The 26475-nt window shown below is 36.0% G+C and overlaps 1 protein-coding gene across 1 annotated transcript in view; it reads left to right on the top strand.

Annotated features, from left to right (window-relative positions):
• LOC113227078 overlaps nt 1-26475 on the top strand; it is a 191770-nt gene that overhangs the window by 21326 nt on the left and 143969 nt on the right. Inside the window, exon 3 of the mRNA XM_026459952.1 lies at nt 25000-25377. Within this exon, the coding sequence (XP_026315737.1) occupies nt 25092-25377 (286 nt within the window). The 5' untranslated portion in view covers nt 25000-25091. The remainder of the gene's footprint in view (nt 1-24999; nt 25378-26475) is intronic.

Raw genomic sequence — 26475 nt, 5'->3', positions numbered from 1 at the left:
CGTAATTTAAATATTGACGTAAATACCTTAAGACAATGACGTTCTCGCTAATATCGGTTATGTAAAGGCATTTTATCTAAAGTAAGTTACGTTCGTTTTTAACGAAAAAGACGTTACTCGTTTCGTTTCTATTTGGACTGCCGCGTCGTAACGCATGTTTTTTTAAATAAACTTTTTTCTAACCGGCTCGATAAGTATGGTCTTCCATTGTCGTTGAAGATAGCGTAGAAGACACTGGCATGCTAAAATAATGAGGAACTGTTTGTTACAAAAACAGATGAAGACAATTTCGATCATACCATAGGAGACTAAAGAATGTCGCAAGAAGCGGTTTCTGCATGTACAACATAGGAAGAACCTTGGTGTAAATAAGACCACATCTACAAAATTGTAAGTTTTCAGCAGAGAGAAGAAAATTTATATGAACGTCATTAGTCGATAACTTTTTATATTAAATAGGAGTGTTATAAAATTTCACATAATATGCATCATTTGTTTCATGTAGTTCGTATAATTTTTATAATTTTCATGTGATAAAAAACACTTTTAACTTACAATGGCATATTCCATCAAGGGTACGATATAATGCTTAGTTAATAGCCTCTACAAGGTATTTATATTTTGGTTATAATGTTGTCCTCTTTAGCACGAACAGTCGTTACAATTTTGGCAGGAAAAATGTACATTCCTCGATTCATAATTTCATGCCCTTTGTGATGCAAATAATTCGGTTATCGTCGAATTTGTAAATTACGTCCATTTGTGTTTTAAGAGGATGTATGGTCGTACTTTTCTGTAACATTTTGTACAGACAGAGATCTGGAATTATGAGGTATTGTTTTTTTTAATATCAACTAAAGGAACGATTAAATCGTTCGCCTGGTGGTTCGCCACACGTTTAGCAATAACAGGTGCAGTGCCATTTAAAGCTTTAAATCGCATACATCTGAGAACCATTGCCACTGCCGCCCGTGGTTCTGCGACCATAAGTTGACAAACCCCATGTGCGTGTAAGTTCACCAGAACCTTTTAACCTTCAAAACTGGAACGCAGTAATGCTCACATTACCGCTTGGCGGGAGAAAGAACTATCATGGCAATATTTTCCTAAAGAAATACTTTCAGGAGCTCTATTGTTTCTAAATCCAGTACAATGGTCCCAAGTATACCGCACGTGAAACCAAATACTATCGTAATACAAAAATGGTCGAATTGCGAAAACAAGATTTGAAAGTTCCAAAAAAATACTGGATAGATCTTATTGCGAATAATAGAATTATTTTTATTTATATATTTAATTATGCACTTGTAAATGAGAATATATATTTTTTTTAACTGAACGGAAGTTCAGTCATTTTGTAATATCAAACCGTGTCTCTTCTTAATTCCACTATTTTGAGTTATGACAGTTTCAGCAACGTACTTGCATAGCCTCTGTACATCACATTACATTCTCTTATGATGTTCATTACATCTCTCATATTCTCTATACAGTACATTAAAATGCTTTTGGAAACCACGAAACTAGTTCATGAAAGGTTTCAAGGTCGTATGGTATTGCCAAGCTGCGGTTAGCCAGTGTTATGAATGACTTTCTCCTTAAGGTAAGCCGCGTCGGCGCATTAAGTAGTTACTTAATTATATAGTATTGTTGTCTCTTTCCACTATAACGCGAGAACGAGTATACAAGCGACAAGTTTTACGTTCCGTAATTTAATGTTGATCTAAACAACATGATAAATGTATAAATAAAACTTTTTAATAAAAGTGTTCTTAATTTCCTACGGCCGCGGTTGTTCAAAATTTATAGATGCCGTTTATTACATTGAAATATTAATAAAAAGTTGGCTCTTTTTGGTCGAACGTTTACGTTTTTTAGAGCTCATGTAATTTGGATGTTATATATAAATTCTGTCAGTTGGTTTTCCGTGGTGCTTGACCGGAGTATTTTTAAGATGCAACTGAATAGGCACCTTCTGGGCGAGCTCGTCCCATCGTAGATCTTATCATTGCCGCAGGGTTAGGTAGACGTCAAGAGCAAGTCCATTTACTTAAAAAAAGTAGTAACTCTATTCAAAACGCAGGAGGGCGGTGGTCGTCGGGATGGACGCTAGCGCGTTTGAACTTACTACGTCATTGCCAAATACAGACCTAAATAGTGTCAGATAATACAACAAAAACTTAAGAGTTTATTCTCAGTAACTTTATCAAGTTTTGTAAAAAATCATGGAACAATAGTTATTTGTTATGCAAGGCTGCGAAGTTGTTGTTTTGTTTTGAAACCTGAGCATTTGAACGATTCTAAGATTGAAAAAAATGTAATTCTGAGCGTAGCGAGGGTTTCAAGCCAAGTGACGCAAAATAACTTTGCTGCCGAGCGAAACACACAACTTTTTACCACACTATAGTGAGTCACTATAGCGAGGAAAATGGTAGATGAAAGAAAAACAGTTGAACTATTTATTGCACATCAGTTTTAATAAACAAAATTAGTTATCGTTGTCAATTTAATGCCAACAATAATAAGAATAAAATATACCAACGGATTTATATTACATAAATGATGTACGACTAATCGCGTAGTTAAACGTGTCACTATCTTTTTTTCATCGAGAGAAAAAGTTAGGTGCACCACAGTCCATTGTCAAGTTCTAATTTTAAAAACCTTTGCCGCTAGAGTGGAAAAAAAAAACCACTTTTGCACGCAGATTCGTAATGAGAAAGAAAGTCTTTCCGAGCTAGTAAGGTGAAAAGTTATCGTTTATGATGTTAATATAGTCCGTAGACAGCGACATAAAGCGTGACATACTGTCTCCAACAGAGATCCCGCGCTATTTGTCGCTCTCGCGCAAGTCGCACCCTGTCTTGCTATGCCATGATGTTAGTATTTTACAAATAAATAGTCATGTATTTACACACACATTATTATTCTTAGGGATTTTAACACGAATAAACTTACGTACTAATAGCCCCAACACCGTATAGTGCAATAATCTCTCGAACGAAAAAATAATTTATATCAATTTGATTTACAATATATTATACAAAACGAATCAAACTTCGTTTTGTCAAACAGAACAGAACGCGGTCGGTGTCTATCGATGCTCAACACATCAATTAATACAAATTCAATTAAATTTCAGGTATGTCAAAAAATGTACTGAAACGTAATCAATTACACTGACAATTCGTTAAAATTTCAATTTTAACAATACCAATTCCCAACTTTTATTTTGTATTAAAGAGAGTGAGGCCTCTGGGCACTTCATTCGCACAATGACGGTCCTTTTTCCTTCGATACCATTTTGCATATGATTACGAACCTCCGTTCAAAGGTTGTTTTGTTCAATTAGGTTAAATAAACGCCAACGGTTTCTTTTGTTTCTCCATATTGAATACAGATTCTGCTATAAAAACAGCCGTAGTTTGTTTTCTTTGAGAATAATAATGGACTCAATAGGAAAGTTTTAGACATTGTACGGGGCAGAACACGTAATATATTTAGACACGTCGTTAATAAATTTTCGTAATAGAAACAAGCTAACGCTCCCGATTTCGTTTCCCTTTTTTTTATTTGTATATGGTTTTTTAGTAAAACTATTCAGGGTGAAATCACAAGAATCAGTCTTAAACTTAGAAACTGTAAAAAATCAAACGAACATCCTGATACGGTAATAATATGAACATTAGGATAAACCGAGTGTAAGAAAAAGAAGGGACTCATTGAATTCATGAATACAAACATTTGTTACGGCCTTAGAAATAACTATTTTCTTTGGAGGAAATAAACACCAGATTCAAGTTAGTAAGTATTTTTTTTAATCTTTATTTTATCTTGAATGTAACGAACATTTGTTTTAGCAATAGGTAAATTCTTTAGCGGGTGCCATGGACACACACGTAGCACATAGATAACCATAAATTACACTCAAACTCGCGGGGAAAAAAAATGTAGGCTATACAAATATTTCTACCGACCCGGGAATCTAACCCGGGATCTCTGCGTGGTAAGCCAGCATGGTAACCATTCAGCCACGGAGGCAGGCAGTATTATGATGTTTTATCGTGATAATAATTTATTTTTGTGAAATTAGCGCGCTCGTTTGTAATAATTATTAATTCAAAGATCGAACACAAAGAAAACTTGCTTCGATCTGACAGGACATGAACCTGCGTCTGTTTTTCCAATGTAGAATAAAATGCTCTACCACCTAAGCTATACCGAGTCAGCAGACCTTACAAATTTTTCTATGCGTTTGTTACACATATTTGTTTTTACTTTTAACGGCCGTAACCGCACCTATGGGAAACCTATGATAGTTTTTCTTCGTTCAAGTACCTGCTTGAATGAAGAAAAACTATCATAGGCTTTTATCAGGTACCAGCTGCCAGAGGTTGATTTTATTTCAAGACTTTTGTTCTAGAGAACATGCAAGTCTTATCATAACCTTATGCTAATTGTTACAGACTTTACAGTAAATTATTATTGTTATTAAAAATAATCACTCTCACACTCACGTACCCGGAGCATCTATTCATACTTCGGTTCACACCGCGAACCAAGCTAACCGAGCTAACTAAACTAACCCAACGATCTCGCTAGATATGTAAAGTAAGATATATAAAATATACGTAAAATATGTCGCCCTTTTGCCGCCCTTCACCCGCGCACTATTTTATTTTATTTTAACTTATTGGAAGACCAACGACATCTTACAGAGTAAAAACTGAAATAATTATGGAGACCCAATTATAAGTCGTCACCGATACCTCCATAGTGGTCCCATTTCATTTTGAAGAAAATCATCCACCTCTAAGGGTGGCTGATCACGCATGAACATTCATTTTTATAAATAGCGCCTAAATTTTACTTAAGGAGCAATTATTTTAATGGTTGGTTTTGCTATTCTCCAATTCAAGGCGTTTCTTATCTCTCAATATACTTTGAGCAGTGAGAAACGATTTTTATTATCTCCTGTGTCAAGTCCTGTGTAGTGGCGAACAAGGGGATATTTAATAAAACTTGGCAAATAGATGTAATTCCACGAACTTTTGAGGTCAGTTTTTTTAGTACACTGTACTGAGATTATCTTAGCTTAGCTTTGCATGCAAGTGCGTGAGCTATGCTTGCTTCTTCCGCGATTTGGCCTGCGCTTAAGTCAACTAACGATGATTTACCATGTCAAATAATATTTTCGAATATTTTGATAAGGGTTCAGACATGATTCCTAGAAAGAAATTGATGTCGATGTGGTTCAATTTTAATGTAACCAACAGTTGTCGCTGGCCTTGATTCTTAGTACATTCCACCAACAAGTGTTGAACGTCTTCAGTTTCAGAACAGCTGTATTTTTTTTGATACTCTATGACGGGACCAACAAGTCGTGCGCCTGATTTTAAGCGTAACGCTTGTCCATAACAACTGCACCCGTCACCTTGAGACATTACTTCAAAAATCTCATGTGGCTGTAATTTAACCAGCACCCTTACCCTTTAAATCCGGAACGCAGTAATGCTCACATTACTGCTTAGCGGTAGAAGTAGGTAAGGTGGCAGTACTTCCCTGGACAAACTCTTTCACGAGGCGCTCTACCGCTACTGTATTAGTACCTATATTGATATAAGCTAATATGTAATGGCGGCTTTATTTTTTTATGATACTAAGTAACATAATGAACAACACGTACGCGTGATGGTAAGCGACACGCCCAGCCATGACAGTTGCATGCATGCAGCAGCCACTCAGAGCTTTAAATCGCAAATTAAGTAAACATTCACTAGAACGCAAATTAAAAGAGTTTAAGTAATTATCTTTAAGTAATTCTTTATTTTGTCAGTTAAGTACTTGAGAGTACACTTGTGACCAACAAACTTCACAGCATTTTGGTGACATTTAGTATGTAAATTTCTTTTGTACTTATTTGATCTGTAGCAATAAAAAAAATATTTGACGAGCACTGCCACTGCGCCCGGCACCCAGAGACATACGTTGACAAGTCCCATGTGCCTATAATTTCACCAGCACCCTCAGTGTTCCGATACGAACATGCGACTGCATCGCTACACTTGCGATTTATAGGCGATTGCATCGATGCAAACTCGCGACTGCATCGATACAAACGCGCGGCTGCATCGACACAAACGCAAGTGTAGCGATGCAGTCGCGCGTTTGTATCGATGCAGTCGCGCGTTTGTATCGATGCAGTCGCGCGTTTGTATTAATGCAGTCGCGCGTTTGTATCGATGCAGTCGCGCGTATGTATCGCTGCTTAAAGTCGCCGTGTGTAACCGCTCTTAGTCTTCTAAATCGGAACACAGTAATGCTCACATTACTGCTTGGCGGCAGAAATAGGTAAGGTAGCAGTCATTCTCCGGACGAACTCTTTCACAAGGAGCTCTATAAAAAGTTTGTACAGTACACATAGTAATAAGGAGATGCAAAACGTATTATTAGGTACACTACTGAATTTCATTAAATATTCCTTGAAGCAAAATGCTCTCTAATGTATAATTTTGATATTCAGTACACAACTTCTAAATGTATCAACATATTAATCCCCCAAGGGTAGTAAACCATAAATTTCCCCAACAAACATTGGCGGAACTAAACTGGATTGCATACATGGTTCAGACTGAGTCACAAAACTGTAACTTACGCTGTTATTGCAGTATTCCGACACTTGGTGATTTATGTGCAACCGTTAAATCATGTCGAACCGTTCGCCATAATATATCTTAGTTTTAAGAAAGATATAAGTAACATTGTCATCTACATACATATTATTTACTATGAATCGATATTTCCCATGAACACTATGCCAATTTAATTTTTGGACCCTGTTTTGTTTTTATTTTTTGTTTCTTTATTTCACAAATTTTTTTTTGTTTTTTTTTTTCGTTTTTTTTTACTTTTTTTCATTAAATTCGAGGAGCATAATATTGGTAACTAAAAATGGCTGTTTGTAAAAATAACAGAAGATGACCAAAAAATAAAGTTGGCGTAGTGTTGTTCATTGGAGGTATCGATTAATGACAACCTTGGTGGTCGGTGACTTACACACCAATTTTCATTGTGTTGCCATCTCTGAGATCCCGGATTCGATCGCTGGGTCAATACACAAAAAAACTAACTTTTATATATCGTCTCAGGTCTGGGTGTTTGTGCTAAATTCCAATTTTCATAACACAAATTACTATTTAGTGGCTTAATTTAATAACAGAGCAACGTTTGTGACGTTGTCTAATATTTGAAAAAAAAAAATACAGTTAAAACATAAAGGAATAAGTTAAGAATTAAATACTACGATGATAATGTTAAATGACAATTATCACTCATACCGATACTAAATTTTTTGAATTTTACTTCCAGACTAGAATTTTACTTTTTTACTTGCCACAAACCAGTGTCTCTACCATGAGATCACAGTAGGCGCCCAGTTACATGACGCGAAAGTTTTCGCGCGGCCGCCGTGCGGCTACCGCCCAGTTATCGCGCTTTCACGTACATTAATGGCGAATCTGAATTCTTTTTACGACATTTAAATTCCTCAGAATAATAAAACCGCGCGGTCGCCTGACGCCGCCGCCCAGTCGCCGCGTAGATCAAAGACAAGCCGTCTCGCCCGCGCACCCGAGACGCTCATTTAATTTAAAACGTAAAAGCTAAATAAATACCTAGAGAGTATTTTGACATGACAGTTAGATGCACGCAGTCGCATAAAATGTTTGTATACAAAAATGTTGTTGTATAATTTGTCATGCAAAATTGTGAAGTAATTTACGCGATCGCTAACGTCAAAGTAAACTCGTGGCAGAAATTCTTTCAGTCAAGATTGTCCCAGTAGAATCTAAAACGAGTGGTCTCAGAACAAGCACAGCTTTTTCTTTTCTGCAATTCGCTTGTGTACATACAAATCTACAAGAGTATGTGCGCATAATATCATTACCATGTTTTTATCGCTGGGAAATGCGTTACGCATACCACTCGTAGGAGGTAGCAACCAGCGGTTATGCTCCCAGGTGGGGAAGCCGAGTATACCCCCTCGCGGTTAACCCTCCGCCGTAAAGAAGCGCCCCATTGAAACAATGTTATTATTACCTAGCAGATACAAGGCCAATGTAAAGTCTAATTAGATAATAAAATTTCTCACAGATGGCGCTACGACAAAAAAGTCGTTAAAAACCAAAAACAAAGATCTGCAAGAAGCATACAAAAATTCGTAAGGTCTACTGGTATACCGTGGCTTAATTGGCAGATTGTCTGGCACGGATTGCCTGAGGGTACTGTTTCGAATCAAGCCAAATCGAATTAAGTTTTCTAAGTGACATTCAATAAACGTAAAAATTAATAATAATAAATTAATTGTCAAATACAAACTTTATTTTCCGATCCCTTTTTTTATAATTGTAAGTGACGGTAAGCTACACGCCATAACAGTTGCAATGCCACTCAGAGATTTAAATCGCAAAGATCTGAGGGCACTGCCACTGCGCCCGTCACCCTGAGACATATGTTGACAAAACCATGTGCCTGTAATTTCACCAGCACCCTTATCCTTCAAGGCCAGAACACAGTAACGCTGACATTACTGCCGACATTATTTCTCTAGTGCGGGGCTATGAGTGTGTGCGTTATTATTATTATTACTAACTAACCGACTTATTAAATCCATGTGTGCACGCCCATGTAATGTTATTGAAAAAGAAACATGTTACACCTGGTGCAATCTGTCGAAGTGCATGTGTCTGCATTTATAATACACCTTTAATATTTGTACGCCTAATATTTGGCCGGACAGAATTAAACTACACTTTTTTGTACGTCAGCTTCTATATAACCTGTGTCTTCACAAATAAATGAACTATTATTATTATAAGCCGGTTTTGCTCTCTCGATAAGTCCCAGTTATCTTTTCCATCCTTAAATTCCGGTTTCTATTCTCACAAGTTCACTGTTCATGCGGTCAGATTTTGAAATGTACTTCCGATTACTGTTCGCCAAAGTAAATCGTTAAGTATTTTAAAAATTAGAGTTAAAAATGAGAGTTAACGATCATTCTTTATAGACTGTTCCATCCATTTCTTAGTTATTTAATTATAAAAATGTATTTATCTAAATACTTATTATTTAATGTTATTGTTTTTTGGCTTGTTGTGCACGTAAGTCTTTTAGTTATTGTATCCTACTTATACTGATTCTGTATAGAAACTGATAGAAATTTCTTTAAGTAATAAGCGGAATCTTTTGTTCGTATTTTTCTTCTGTTAACTGTGAATCGTTTGTGTCTTATTTTGTTGTACATAAATGATTAAATAAATAATTAAAGTTGTCTACGGTATATTACAACTAATTAGAAATTCTACTTGTACGCATTTATGTATAAACGTGATAAATAACATTGTTAGTAATTTGGGATAAAGCATATTTATTAAAAAGCGAATTGAAACGCTCTAGGGCATCTATGACGTTGAAGTCATTAATCGTGAACAGTTTTTCATCGCAAACAAATTTTGTCAGTGCCGACGCCTTATCATTATGTTTATTCATAAGTATTACAAGTGCTTCAGGATTGAGGACGTCAAAACTAGACATTTCAAAGGTTTTAGAGGTTTTGTCACACTTATTAAAATAATACGAAATATAAAAAACAAGTCACCTTTTAAAGTGAGACGGTGCTGTACTGTATAAAGTTGTCTCCGGCCTACTCCATTAAAAAATGTCTTAATTCTGTATTGACTGTCAGAATTTACAACAGGCATTGACCTACCATCAATGACAATAGGGTATTCATTGTTTTGTCATTGTTTAGTAGCAGTGCTAGAGTTCGTCCAGGCAAATACTGTCACCTTACCTGTTTCTGTCGACAACCAATAATGTATGCATTACTGCGTTTTCGTTTTGAAATGAAAAAGTGCTGGTTAAATAACAGACACGTGGGACTTGTCAACTTATTTCTCAGGGTGGCGGACGCAGTGGCAGTGCCCTTCAAAACGTTGCGATTTAAAGCTCTAAGCAACACAGCAACTGTTAGAGACAGGCGTCTCGCTTACCACCAAGCGCATGACTTGTCTGTCCCGTCACTTGGTGTCATAAAAAAATGTTTTGTCAATCATGCCCCCCATTTCGCTGGTGCTGAAATTTGACATTAACCTTACGCTTCTGACTTTTAAAAGCTAAATTGTTTTGAAGATCCGTGAATACCCTCTCATTTCAAACAGGAACAAGAACATTTATTTTAGTGAGAAAACCTCGAAAGGCCTCCATAGACAACCTTAACACCTTGTTTATTGTTCCAAACATGTTCATAAAAGCGTTTTTCCCTACACGCGTCGTATCGCGCTTTTTAATAACTACAAACGAGGCCGCCGAGAACGAGAACAAATTCATAAATTCCCTTTTAAGTCTCCCTTATTTAATTTCCATGAAGATAAAAAGAGTATTAAAAAAGCTCTAATCCAATTTGAGCGGCACGCTTGGGTATTAACTGTTGACGGCGTTCATCACCTAAGAAATTTCTATTCCCATTTCGGTCCTTCGAGCCGGATTTACTTTACGATTTCCATTAAACGAAAATAAGGCTCTCCGGGCGAATGGCAAGGCCGATGGATTTGCGGAGAATGCTTTTAACCCTTTTCGTTATTTTACTTTGCATCGTCACCTTAATTGAATTGAATGTAGTATTTTTATGGTCCATTTTATAGTATTCAAATAGTATTTCAGGCGTGAGAGACGGTCGTTACCGCAAACCCACAATAAGCGAAGAAACGGAATATTTTATGGCAACTTAGTTGCTCAATACTAAGATAGGTAACTTAAGTACCTTATGGTTTAGAAAATTGTAACAGAATCTACTACACGGAATATTTAATTTATTCTTATAAACCAATGATGTAGTACATTGAAATCTTTGCTTTAAAGAAACTTAAATAAAACTGAATCCGTCAAATATCAGAATATGATATTACGGGGTACCCTGTTTTGCTGTATGGATCTCAAAAAAGCAATTACGGGCTTTATAGTGTGATCTTCTTTATAGTGAAAATTACTACTTCTCCATAGTGAAGTTACCTATCAACAACATTCGGACAAAATTCGACGAATTACACGCACATATTTGTGGACGTTACTATATGACACCGAGGTGACACAAATACATATCAATGCCATTAGTTGGACTTTCTATCAGCAAACGTAAACTGTAACCAAATTTTTTTCTAAAACGCATATATTTTTAGTAGTAATTCAATATGATATAACTAGTTCGACGGTTCATTATGGTATTGAGTCAATACAAGCACTACAGCACAAAAACGTCTACAACAAAAACATCTGTCTACAACGGTTGCAAAGCTCTAAATCACAAAGTTCTAAGAGGAAAAGTACGTCCATGAAAGGGTTAACTAACTTTTAACTATGATTGTAAGCTCAAAAAAATTATATTTGATAATAATGCATATAGAGAACAATTCACAGAATACAACGAGATTCTCAAATGACAACATCCAATCGACGCGATTTGCGAGACAGACCGCAGCCTGTTTTCTTTTCCAAGGCAAATTAATTCCGATCAATCAACGAAATAAAATATCCTTTCAGGCTTCGGAAGGAACAAATATTCCAAATAAACAGGAAAATACTGCTTACCTGTATATACATAGGTAGAGTACGAGGCATGCTTAACTCTATACAAAAGCGTCAATTCGATTTCGATTCAATTTAGACTTTATGCTATGAGATATTGTAAAAGTGTTGTTTTTATAATTTTCGGCTTTTTGTTTCATTATTTTAATTTTGTGGTTTAATTGAGACAAAACTTCCGTAACTATTGAATATCAATAAATGTCATCTTTTTTTCACACACCTAGCAGTGCCGTTCAAAACTTTAGATCGCAAAAACCGAGGGGCACCGCTACAGCGCTATATGTATACATATAAGTCCCATGTGGCTATCTTTCACCAGACCCCTACCCTTCAAAACCGAAACGCAGTTGTGCCCACATTAAAGTAGGCATGATGGCAGTAATGCCCTGGACGAACTCTTTCACAAGGAGCTCCACTGCCACTGGAATTCGTTTTATAAACACTATTGTTAATAATACTGTAATAATGACCATAGTAATGGTTTATTTCTTTCACAAGTGTAGATTTTTAATAATAGTGGTTAGAAATCTTTTTAAGCATTGTAACACCTTTGATAATATTAAATTAAATATAAAACCAAAGAAAAACTATAAACATATTTATACTTATAATTTTTTAGTTTATTGAAAGTCACGTGTTTGACCACTATGATATTCAATTATTTTTGTGAAAGTACTCTACTAGTTTGTAATAACTATTACTACAAAGATAAAATAAACTAAGAAAAAATTCCTTCGGTCTGACTGGATTTGAACCAACGTCTCTCCTAGCAAACGTCACAGATCTTACGAATTTTTCTAGGTGTTTGTTACAGATCTTTGGTTTTTAACGACTTTTTTGCCGTAGCGCCATCTGTGAGAAATCTATAAAAGCTCTTCTTTACTCAGCCAGGTACCTTTACAGCCACCAGCAGCTGACTAGAGATGTCCCTTTAATTATTGTAATTTTTAACTTTATTGAATGTCACGATGTTTGATATGATTATATAATTGACTACTCCCGTGGTCGAATGGCTTGCACGCCGGTTTTCATGGTTGGCCTTCTCTGAGGTCCCGGATTCGATCCCCGACCGGTTCAGTGTAGAAAAACTAAGCTTTCTATCTTGTTTCGGGTCTGGGTGTTTGTGGTTCCGTCGTTGTTTCAGATTTCCATAATACGAATGCTTTAGTTACTTACTTTTGGATTAGATTATTATTAACCGACTTTAATAAAAGAGGAGGTTCTGAATTAGACGGTATTATGCTGATTCTTTTTTTGTTGGAAAGAAGGTACCTCAGTATTGGTCCCACTTAAATTTGAAGAAAATATTTAACCTCTAAGGGTGGCAAACTAGGGGATAAATCCGGTTTCGCGCACTTTCCGGTAACCGAATTCAATAAAACTTGGCAAATAGATGTAATTCCTCGAACTTTAAAGGTCAGTTTTTTAGTACTTTGTACTGAGATTGTTTATTTATTTAAGAGCGTTACTTTGTTAAAGTATATTGTATGTAATACACGTCTATATTACGCCTTTATTATATAATTTAGTTTCTATAATTCGTAAACCGGACTTGCGAAATTAGAAAGTGAAGTTTAACAATTTATAGAATTATCAATAAACACAAAATTGGTCATAACGATTAGCGATACTTCATTCAAAATGTCTCTCGAAACGAGTTTGCTCCGATGATACAAAGTACGGTTATGTTGTAGCAGATTTATAGGCTGAAACCGTTAGCGAAAGCTCATTTGTGTCGTTTCTTAATTGTCCTCAAGAGATTTTGTTCCGACCCAAATCGGGAAGGCCGAATTCCACGGGGACGCCAATAAATTCTGCCCTACGTATGTCTTCCCTACGTCTACGAATATCGGGGAATTTACTTTCGACTTCAATTCAGTTCATTGATTCGTGTGATGGTATAGAGAGTTATAATATCACTTTAAGATGAAAATCTACCTCTATCGCCTTCAACAAAATTGTGTCTAAATTACACATTTGTTGTGAAATACTTAACAAATTTTATTGTAGGTAGATGACTATTAAACAAATTACAACTTTCATTACAAATCTATACTACCTTCGGAAGAAAAAAAGGCACAAGTAGCGAATTCTAAATTCGGAGATAAATGTGTGTTTTTCTGATAAAAAGTATTCATTTTAAACAGTGCCGATGTGATTACAAATTGAAGGACCTACCAAGAAGAAGTACCTGTGACAATGCACTTTTAGCAAATACGAAGCTACAGGTTCAAATTAGCTAAATCAATGCATCCACGCAAAGCGAGGAATTTAGCGCGAATTTTGAAAATCGTATGATAACCTAATAATAAACGAAAAAAAAGCGGGGTTCTACTGTATATAGTATTTTAATCGGCTGTTTTTATAAAATGCCTTAATCTTATCTGTTAACTTAGCAAAAAAATTAAAAAAAATACTACGGGCTAACTAATTTAAATGTGGCTTTTAATACTTGACTCATGAATATAACTAAAGCGCACAATTGTATTCAGTTGTGCACTTTTCTTTTCTTAAATATATATTAATTGACCTACATAACTATTATTATGTATGTCAATTAAAATATATTATACAATTCTTTACATTACTAATTAAAATCCTTTGTTATTAGTGTTTTTAACATTATAAACGTCAAATATGACTTTTTATAATAAAAATTCTGACCATTGATGTCAGTTGTGCCCTTTGAGCTTGCAGTATATTTAACACTTATTGCGATATGTTTCTACAAAAAATTGGTAGGTTGATCTTTTTTCCTGATTCCGAATAATATGTATGTAACTCAATTGTGATAAAAATATTAGCTGTGCCCTTTTACGTTACGAGGGCAGTTTAGCAGATAGATTATTTCGAGTTCTTAGGTTTGGCGATTGCTGTCCATTATTGGAAATGAAACTACTTCTATATACATCGGATCTAAATAGCGTATATATAAACAAACCAATGTTTCGGGCTCTTTACACATCCCGTGGTCACGACCACAGGCTACATGAAGTCACGACTGTCTGAGGTGGTATAAGTCATCAACCTAATATAACTAAAAAATGTTATTAATCTAACTACCTTATTTTTACTTTTTTATTTACCAAAAAACTAGAGATAGGTTATGTTTCCCTCCCTCAAACCGACTCATTTTTATTTAATTAACTGCCTCCGTGGCCGAACGGTTACCATGCCGGACTGCCATGCAGAGGTCCTGGGTTCGATTCCCAGGCCGGGAGAAATATGTGTATGGCCTACATTTATTTCTCTCGTGAGTTTGGGCGTAATTTGTGGTTGTCTATGTGTGTGTCCATGGCACCCGCGACACAGGGTTTCCCTAGTGCGGGGCTATGTTGAGTGTGTACGTTATTATTAATTCACGATAATAAGTGACCGGACTGTTATATCCTGATTTTCTTCTTTGAATATGATAACTAAGCATTTATATTTTAATAAAACTAAATGCGGCCACATGGCAGTCAGTTAGCTAAATTACCGCCACTCGCGCGACACGCGTTGACTAGGAGCAGAGTCATTAGTGCCGTAATCCCGTGAGTCACAATTTTGTAAAATTTTTTCACTTTGTAAAAATAGTGAAATTGCCCGATAAACATTTTAGGGAAAGTATTGTGAATTTTTTTTTAAAGACTGGTGCGCACCGCCGTTTTACAGGATGAACAACTCGTGCGCCTGGTGGTAAGCGACACGCCTGTCCATAGCAATTCAAGTGCCAGTCAGAACTTTAAATTGCAAATTGAGATATAAGTTAACAAGTTCCTTGTGCCTGTAATTTCACCAGAGCCTTTACCCTTCAAAACCTTTAGAACGCGGCTAAGTGACAAATGGTCAAATAACCGTTTTAAATAGCAAAAGATAGAGCACAAAATTATCTTACATAAACAGTGAAAATTAATTAACGTGTTCGCCTTATCGGAACTTAACCTAAAGATGCATAGCTGATATATCATTAAACAATTTAAATATTTTAAAAGTAGGTTGTGGTTTTCATGATATTTCAGAACAATATTTTGTCACTTAGTTATTATTTTAGTTAGCAGATTACTGCTTAGCGGCAAAAATAGTTAAAGTGGCGATAGTTCCATGAACGAACCATTCACAAGGAGCTCTACTGCAATTTTAAACTTTATTCTGCCTCGCTGTGCCCTGTATGGATTACGGACATCATAAGTCTCAAAAGAGTTTTTTAAATCTCAGACACGTAGAGTCCATTACAGTCATCACCGTTAAAGCGAGTGACTCAGTGGTTTTGACCCACAGGGGGAACCCAACCCAGTACATCCTACATAAGGAACAGACACCCTCCCAACTTCAACTCTGAAGTCCCAGAATGATTAAAAATAAAATGTGAATAATCAATTCGATGTAGGTATTATTTTATTTACAATTACAAAACTTTTTGCTGAAAGCACTACCGGAGTGAAGTAATTATTAGATAACACATTAAAATTCTAGAACATACGAATGCTATACAAAAATTCCGGATTTCAGAGAGAAGCCACTTTATGTCTATGGTAATGTAACACGATTTTTTGTCTACGGTATCAATCTTTTTTTAATTGATTATAAAACATGTAAAACTTTATTTCCTTACAGGAACTTTGCTTTTGTGGTCAAAGCAACGAAAAGTTGAAATTTGCGTAGCATTAAGGAAATGTACAAATTCTCGGGTTTCCCTTAATTTAAAGACAAAAAGAAATATATTTATATTTCAAATCAAAAGTAGGTATAATATGTAGCGAAACGTAGCAATCGCTACAAATCTTCTTTGTAGATATTTTATATAGTCTTTTTAAGTTTAGTTTTATATTTAAATTCTAAATTTAAATGTGATTGTTTTTAGCGCATTTCCTCACTATTATTTTCTGTTTTACTTTGATAGCTGTACGTGTTTATAACAAATTAATAAACTCTAAGTACATTTGCTTTGACCTTGCTCACTCGTTGTTAGCACCCGCCCGCACCCATTCATAAGAGATGGGAAAAAACTGCTATTTTTATTAACGTTTCACGCTGCAGCTTTTATAAAAAAAAGCGTGCTTTTTAGACGCTTTTCACACGCTTTTTAGTGTTAACTTTAAAAAATCGTTTAGAAAAACGTTTAAGCGCATAGACTTTTATGTCAAAAAAAGCTTGCAACGTTATGTTGTTAGCGAAAAGCAAGAGTAGACCACTAAAGGTTTTAAGATAAGTAAGTTGACGAATTAATTTGTTTAGGAAACATAAATGGTTGGACTTGAAACTTAGGCACGTTGTAAAAAAAGAAATTGTTGAGTATGGAACTGACCAAGGCTTATGCTTAAAATAAAAAGCGTGCTCAAGTGCTTATTTTAAAAAGCAAACTTTTTTTAAGTGCTTTTCGTTTAAACGCGCACCTCTACCATTGATACAGTCCGGCACAGTATATGTATTTCATACAATATTCTACAAATTTATGACATAGAACCTAGAAATGTGTAGATTTGCGAGATAATTCTACGTACTTGATACTCACAGAAACCAATATTGTCAAACCAGAAACAGAACATTAATGAAATTTTGTTACATAAACACAGTCAATATGAACACATAAAACCTAGATAAAATGATGCAACAAGACCCACCAGCACCCTTGCCCTTCAAAACCGGAACACAGTAATGCTGACGTTACTGCTTGGTGGCAGCAATGGGTAAAGTGGCAGTACTTCCCTGGACGAACTCTTTCACAAGGAGCTCTACTGCTACTAAAATATTACAAGCATGTAAGTTAAGTTACATGATAGCTTTTACATGCAATATTGTTCTCCTTGTGAGCTTAATACTTCGATGTACTATCTCATAACGTTGAACATCAATGTAATCAAAACACAATATGTTTCGGTGACAATAGAAGTCGCATCTGTAGTAGTTCTAAACAACACGCCGTTGCTTTCTCTAGACAATGGCAAGGTCGTCGGTCGTTGGCGACACAAAAGGTCATTGTTTACAACCATTACTCAATGGTTTTACGGTCGGTAGATTACCTCCTTGCACTCCAAGTCGGTAAGTCGAAAGTGAGTGTCAGAATAATTTTATTTCGACTAACAGATGTCATATCCAAAGAATATTGTGCAGTCGCTCAAAATTTTATGTGTGGTGTATGTGAGAGAGAGAGAGAGAGAGAATGTGTGCGTGTGTGTGAGTGAATTAAAGTATTACAGGTGCTACGACGTTTGCGCAATACGTCCGCTTCGTATCAGGGGGTCTACTCTCGATCGCCGTCCGACATCCGTCCGAAACAATTACTGCCAAATAAGCAATACTTGACCAAATGAAAAACACTTGTCTTTTAATTTTGTCGAATATTACTTATTTGACAGTAATTGTTTCGGACGGATGTCGGACGGAGATCGAGAGTAGACCCCCAGTTCCGAATCCGAGAAATGACGATCATCGAGAATCAAGGGATATTCCTATTTTTCGGAATTCCAAATCTTAGTGCACAAGCTACATCCGAAGTGGGTCCGAGTTTTCTAGATTTGTTTTCGGAACGAATACGAATCGAATGCAGTGCACAAACGCACTTAAGCCTTTAACAAACACCAGCTCCTTCAAAATGCGTAATGTGTCTTAAAATTAGTAAGTCTTTATTTACCTATTATTTTATTTTGTGGAGAAATAAACATTCTTGTACTATAAAAAATATAAACTATTCTGTATAAATCATCGAATTTTGTCAGTACGTTGTCGATACTTCTCTATAGAAAATCAATAGGCAGATACTACACAGAAAGCACTTGCAAATCGCATTGTAAACCTGTACCTATTTGGTTTTTTAATATCCATATAGCCAAACGGTTTATATTCTGACATTTCATTTTACGGTAAAGAACGGATTAAGATGAATAATAAGTCATCGTTAACACATTACAGGGACATGAGCCTCCGTATACCGTTTAGGTACTTCACACGTTTCCAGGAGCTGCGCGCAGCTTTCATCACGATTAAAGATGTAACGAATATTCGGTCGAATACTGAATGTTGTATCTACATTCGGCTGAATGCCGATTATTAAAAAACAGAAGGAAGATTATACAAAAAACACAGTAAATTATCATAAAACTTTCAGTAATTCATTGTAAGTACGAAAAACGCAATTTTTCAATTATTTGTCTAAAAGTTCAAAGGAAATTAATGTAACACAACTAAGTTATTTTTCTAATAGATCAAAAAGGCAACAACATCAAATCAAACTACTTATTATGTAATTTAACCGTGGCTTATTAAACGCTAACCAAAGCAACCAAGCAAGTCCTTATTTCTAATTTGTGAACCAAAATTAAATTAGGTTTTTGGAAGTTAATGAAACTGAAGTGAAAATAAACAATTAATTACTTTCCTCATTAAGTGTCATAAATTTAAATTATAAACTTGAAAATTAAATTACTTGTTTTGTTTTATTGTAAAAAATATCATAACTGAAGTTAATAAGTGGTATTATTCGGGCGTGCTGTAATCAAGCCGAATAGTTTGACCGAATATTTGGTTATTCGGCCTCACTCCTGGCTGATATTCGGTATTCGGCCTGACGCCGAATGTATTCATTGCAGCACTCACATCACGATGTTTTCCTTCAACGTTAGCGACTGATATTATTATATTTAGCAACATTCACAAATATGCATGATAGAGAATAAAATATCTAGATGACCAGTGGTTATTTTTATACTTCACTGTACTCACTTCCAGTGTCTATGACAATATTCAACATTAAGAAATTTTTACGTTAGACTAAGTTAGGTTACCTCGATGCACCAAGATGATAGGCACTAAATGCTTTGGGGTTATACAAATAGCTAAGGGATTACTTTATAGAGCTAATGTAGTTGGCCATGCGAGAAAAGGTTGTATTTAGACACGTCTTAACCAGATAGAAAACGTCCTTTATAAAGGTCAGGTCAAATGAAACAAGAATAAATGGGTGTGTTTGAAAAGACATATGCGGGTGGAGGCAACGTATGAGTTACGTCTTGAGCGTACAGGGTGAAGGTGTAGTCTCTGTCTACCGTTACATTATCGGTTTCCTCCACCTATTCCATATCAAGCTATAAAGATAAAGCTTAGTTTAACTGCGCGTTCTGAAATTTTTTTATGTCCAAAGTTCACATGATAATAATATTAGAAGTCTATAACAATAATAACATGATATTTAGTCCCACTGCTGCGCACAGGCCTCCTCTCACAATAAGAGGGCTTGGGCTGTAGTTCCTTCACACACATCATCAAATTGCTTGCAGATGTGTGTAGGTTTTCACCGATAAGTTCATGGTCAATTTGAAATTAATTTCGCACATAAATTCCGAAACTCGGAGAAGCAAGCCTGGATACGAATCCACAACCCTCTGCTTCAGAGACGGTAGGTCAAACCGTAAGGCTACCACGTTTTTTTTCACGTGATATTAGAAAAAGAAACCAATTCCATAAGAAATTGGATTTAATTAGAGTAACAGTTTGTTAGTTACATTAAAAATGCAATTTTTAAAACACGCATCTGAAAAACAAAGCGAAAGTTTAAAACTACCAACATTTGAACCGAAATAGCGTGAGCAAAATCCTTCTTTTTATATTAAAAAAGGACGCTTTCAAGTGCGCCTGACATTTTTTCGTTTTAACAACAAACAAAAGGCGCCATGTACTTTGTTCTTGTTCCATTTGTTTTGTTTTATTCTATTCGATGGGAGGAAAGATCGGCTGCGTAAAGGAAGTCACATTGTTTGCGCTTGCCCTGTGCATTGTAGCGTCACGTTTAACTCGTAAAGCAAATGTTAAGTTTAAAAAAAACAGCCAAGAACGTGACAGTAACGTTCATGATAGGATTCCGTCGCAGTTTCGTAATTCCCCTTATTCACGTTCTATTCTAAATGTTGTGCAATAAAAGCTACTTAAATTTTAAAAACTGCTTTTTCGAAAATCACTGTAATTCTCATTTCTGTTTTTAAGTATCAATATAAGCCTGGTCCGTGGTGTCCCTTTATCTGTACAAAATTTTATCCAAAAAATTTATAGATTGTCTGGGATACCCAAGGGCCGGCAGCTACCTTGCCCAACGCATTAGCATAGCCATAAATAAATAAAATTAAGAAATATAAGCTTATGACAAAGGCAAACATGATGATGACGCATGAACGAGTGAGTAATACGGCTGGGAAAAAAAATGGACGGAAGGACGAACCATAATGATTCCTAGTCTGACTACAGAACCCTAAACACATTACATCCGTTGAGTATCTACATTGTGATATCTTGGCGAGTTTGCTTTCACATAGACAGTGACGATTTATTAATTCGAAGAATTTTACAAAAATTGGTAATATATTTTTTCTCCATCCACCCGTCACCAGATGATCTCCAAAAAATACTCATAGAGCTTAACGATGCGGTCAAAAGATGAATATGTCCAATATGAAGGACATAATCAGTACCTCTGGAATCTCAAATCCACCTGTTGTAGTTGGAAGGTGGAAGCTAGAGATGGTAGGCAAATACGTTTATCTTGAACATGTGCTATCTTTCGGCAAGGTGCATCCGGACAAAGAGATCACAGCTTGGATGGATAGGTTTCCGAAAACTGTAGCCGGTCTTTTTTGAAGTCGGAGTAAAACGACATTTGTTGGGTTGTCGGTTTTCATAAAATTTTAAATAGTTACGTAGTTGTTGTCGATAGTTTTATCGATAGATTATGAACGAAGATAAAATTTTGATGTCTGAATTTTGAAGCCAAAAATGTCTGAATTGTGAATGTTACGATGGTTCGGTTCTAATGATTACTAATTGCGTTATTGCATTCTTTATTCTTATTTTGACAGTTGGCCTACTAATATCGAGATCAATTTTTATTCGTATACATTTTAACAAGAATAGCCGGGTTTAATTATCTATATTGCATTAAAATGAAAAACTGTAAAATATGTGTCCTCTTCGTACTTTTCATAGACATGGTTCTAAATACATTATATTTTGTATGTATGAACTTACAAAAATTGACAATTCAAATGAACTTGTGATCAGTAATTGGATGAGTAATTGGTCGAGGATGATTCAAATGAAACAAATTCGGCTATTTATTCCGTAAGCGTGAGCAATACCCAGTCGATAATCGATAGAATATTTATCGACAACAATCAATAGCTGCTCGAAAGCAGGCAACACTTTCGCGCAATGAACTGTCATTTTACTCCGTCTTCAAAAAAGACAGACTATAGAAAATATCCTTCGGTCAGAAAAGATATCCCAACACCTAAAGACCCGTGTCTTGTACAGTGAACAGTGTGTCCTACCAACAATGAATGATATGTGCCCCTTAGACCTTTGTGATTTAAAACTCTGAGCGGCATTGTTATGGACAGCCGTATCATTTACTACCAGGCGCACGACCTGTTCGTTCCGTCACTTGGAATAAAAAAATTAAATGATATTCCAGAAAAAATAATTTAAGAATCCGCTAATTATGCCACGCAAAAGAAAGCATTGTGAATGGCAATTTTTTGTAGGAGTCATTGTGAGCGCTACCCACACGAAAATCTCGTTTATACAAACCTGTCCTATTCAAAGACAACTTGGTGTTTCCATAAGTAACATTAAGGCCATCAATTCACGTCACTGAACTTCCTACCCTTTCACAAGCTAGATCGCAGTTCCGGAGCTTCATAGAAATTTAAGGCCAGTCCTAGGCAAACTATGTATTACATACCCAATTCCTAGAACAGCAGACCGTCTGGTTAATAGGAAATGGTTTATAAACGCGTGTAAAGGCGGTGGTAACCCAATGGAAGAACGGTTGCTGCAATGCATTTGGGAGGTCGACGACTCGAATCCCTGTGACGGCTTGCATCTATGAATTTAATTCAAAAATTAAACTTTACATCTCACTAACTCTTCCTTGAACATTATAAATTGGGCCTTTTCAAGGCGAGAATAAATATAGGTGTGCATGCTTCATCGGCGACCTCATCGTCACTTTCTATCAGGTGAAATTCGCTCTTATTTATTGCAATAAAAATAAATGACCTGAACACTCTCCTGTGCCCGGCAGTGGAACGTATAATGGGTTATTAATGATGATGATGATGAATAATACCTGTTGTAGATAGTGTAGACAAAGACGTTCTAAACCTTTTCGAACGCTGTCAAATGTCACAATAAAAAGAAACTGTAAGCTAACCTATCTATTATTTCAACATATAAGTTATTTTGTCTGTTAAGTAGTACCATAATCACATATTCCAATGCAACTATGTAAGACTTACATCGAAAAATAACAACCTTTCTTTGTAATATTGATTTTTAATTAATATTATTAAGTTTTACTACAATGACATTAATTAATTTTTTTGTGAAAGTATTCCGCTAGTTTTTTATAATTATTAATACTACGCTACGGTAAAAAAGCGGTTAAAAACCAAAAATGTGCCTGTAATTTCACCAGCACCCTTACCTTTCGAAACCGTAACACAGTAATGCTGACATTACTGCTTTGCAGCAGAAATAGATAAGGTGGCAGTACTTCACTGGACGAACTCTTTTTTTTCGTAAGGTCTGCTGATTTGATCTGCAGCACAGTTGGTAGAGCGGTTGCCCTAGATTGGCAAAACAGACACAGGTTCGAGTCCTGTCAGGTCGAAGGAATTTTTTTTTATTTTCCATCGTTATTATTAATAATTATAACTTTTCTTTATTTTATGTTTACCATTGTTTCATTTGTGTAATTTCTCTTCCGAAATGTACTAGTTGATCTTAAAAACGGTGTCGTGGTAGAACTCTGAAAAAACGATTACCTACCTTTTTACTTATGTAAAATGCGACATAAAATATTACATCTCGAGGAACATCTAGGGCCGTTTCTAGTTCTATATAAACTATAAAACGTAAATACAATTTAGGGACCTCAATATTTCAGACAGCCACAGTTGGCAACATTCGTAAAATATCTTTTTACTTAGGGCAGTATTCGCCGTATATTTTCCAAGTATTTTGTATCACAAGTGCCAAACCTTCCTGGATTATTACTAAACTGCCATGTCCGTTCCGCTTCACGCCGTGTGCACTACGCTCCGGGAATTATTTTTAACCGTAGATTTTGTGTTTGTGAAAAAAACTGCCTCTGTACACAGATTTAATATACCGTGACTCTTTACTGTTTGGAACAAACGCCAGTGTTACGAAACACGTCTATAAGAAGTGATGTTTACATGTTAAAAACTAATTTGTTGGTTTCGCATTTGTAATATCTGAAAGAATGCATGTCATAATACAGATAAAATGCGTTTCTCTTTTACATGCACCGTATGAGTTACAAACGTAAACATCAGTACCACGTCAGCGTCATTTATAGTGAATTATTACCAAAAAATTGTGTGTGTGCGTTTATGTAAACATATTGAACATATAGTAACAATACAGAAAACAATGTATCTTCACACAATTGTGCCAAAATTCGACAGTCTTATATTACCGAACTTTAGCGAGCAAACGCTAATGAAGTCAAGTCAGATTGCGAGATTCATTAAAGTCTTCGGATGCTCGTCACACAGCGAAACGTTTCTGAAATTTCACAGATTATGACCCCGTAATGAGCCCTGGGATGTAAGTAAACATTTAATGAGTAAAAAAGTTTCGCTCTGTTTTGAGAGGCTTCAAGTTTTGATGATCAAATAAATACAAATAATCGTCTACGCTCCCTATAAGTAAAATTTTTGATGCGCTTAAACAGTTCCCAGAGTTTTGAAACTCGAATTACTTTTATCAATTCACAAAAGATGTCATTAAATTTTTTTCGAAATCCTCCAAGTCTCTCTCATCATGAGCATTTAAAAATTATGCTGTAACCACATTGTTTGCGGTAATCGCGATCTCAAGGCCAAACCGGAGATATCTCACTCGAGGCCCCGCACGTGTTTTTTTCTTTAAGCAAAAGTGTTAAATCTGAAGATTAAATCTGTATCCGTGTTATACATGGCGCATTGTGTAGGCTTTGTGTAGAATTCTTGTATTAAAACTTGAAGAAATCTCAAACCGAGCCTCCAGTTTCCTCAGAACGCGGTAATAACTGTCTCGTAACGAGAATTTGCACAAAAAGCTACCAGTTGTAAGAGTTAAATATACTTGGTTGGAAATTGCAGTAGCTGACTCACTGGGAAAAGCCTTGTCCTTTATATAACGCAATAACAATAGACACGTGTTCATATAATGTGTAGTGGAAGAAACCTAGCGAATATTATTTCTGTTCAGAAATGTTTTACATACAACACGTCAATTTACAATAAATCTCATCCATTTCAATAGCAGTATTGAAAAAATTAGGTTTAGGTTTCTTAAAGTTTAATGCATTTCTTTTCTTTGTAGATCTAAACACCTGCAGAGAAGATAGAGAGCAGTCAACATCAGAAGGGCGGCGCAATGCAGGCGGCGGGACCCACGTGAGGTCCCGCCACGCTATGGGCTCGAACATCAGCCAGCATTCGGCCAAGGGTCTGAAAGGACGTCGCGCCAGATCCAGCGGCGACCTTTGCAATGGCGACTCGAAAAGCCAAACGGAATCGTCAGTATGCGGATCCGTTGTTGGCGACATGGCCTGGAACAGGTCCCTTCCAAACCATTTGGACGGGAACCGCCACCTTGCAGAGTACAGCCGTGTGAACAACAATTACGCAGAATTCACCACGTACAATCGATGTCATCCAAAAGGTGGACGGGGATTGCGGTACAGGGTTTCTAAATCCGGTGAGTTAAAGATGCATTTACTATTTCAGAACTGTTTTCTTTTTGGTCCTTTTTCTAAGAGAAGTTAAATGCTTGATGTTGACTTTTGGAATTCTACTACATAACTCTACTTTTAGTTTTTGGTTATCGGGCGCAAATTGTAAATGCAAATCACAAAACAGAACAATTATCTCAATAATATTTTGTAGACTGACGTCCTAACCTTTTCAATATAGCATTAAGTTACGTTACATTGCGACAGTGTAATCTATCTTGATTAGCTTTCAAACAGAGATCAGGCAATCATCGTGCGAGTTTAAGGGCGTCTACAGCCGTTGAGCGATTTATAGCACTAACATTTGTCAATGTCCAGAACTTTGTAACCGATGCCCAATGGAGAATTTATGAAACTTGAGTCATCGGGTTAATTTTATGGCGGCTCTTCACATCGCTACTTGTATTCGCTATTCGGTGTTTGATGGAGTTGGAAAACTATTTGACGAACAAGACAAACATACAGACATTGACAAATATTCTACTAGTTGAGCCAAATAAGGAGTTAAATTAATGAAAATGACCATAGTGTGGACGATATACTTACGTATTTGCCTATTTGGCTCCTTCGATGTGCATCGAGAAAATGACCAGCGCGCGGTAACGCGAGTTTGGTGTTTGCTGTATTTGTAGAATAGGCAAGCAAGGTAAATACTTTGGCACACATGCTATCTACACATGGTGACTGTTTTTCCAAATATATCAAACAGGCAAATACAAATTGCTATGTGAAACACCACCATTAGATGTTCTGAAGTGCATTTTTTTTGGTCGAATTTTATGTAAAAATAATTAGTCTGCAGCAGCTTTACATTCAAAAAACAGTCGTACGAGAACGCTGATAATGAAAATCACGCTGTAAATTCCGGTCACACTTATAAAATAAAACAAATACCGCCAGCTACGTAAAAACTTCTTAATTAATGTTCCCAGACCGCAAATTTTATCCGTGTACGAAACTTATAAAAGTTGGACCTTCGCTAAGACATGATACTTTAATAAAAATGAATAAAACCGAAACGCGAACCTCATAGCTTTTAATCCGCGGAAAGTAGACTGGAAGTA

Source organism: Hyposmocoma kahamanoa, unplaced genomic scaffold, assembly GCF_003589595.1.
Source record: "Hyposmocoma kahamanoa isolate Upper Pololo Valley unplaced genomic scaffold, ASM358959v1 202, whole genome shotgun sequence".
Taxonomy (NCBI): Eukaryota; Metazoa; Arthropoda; class Insecta; order Lepidoptera; family Cosmopterigidae; genus Hyposmocoma; species Hyposmocoma kahamanoa.
Note: the sequence above shows the minus strand (reverse complement) of the source record. Positions and strands in the feature narration are given on the sequence as shown.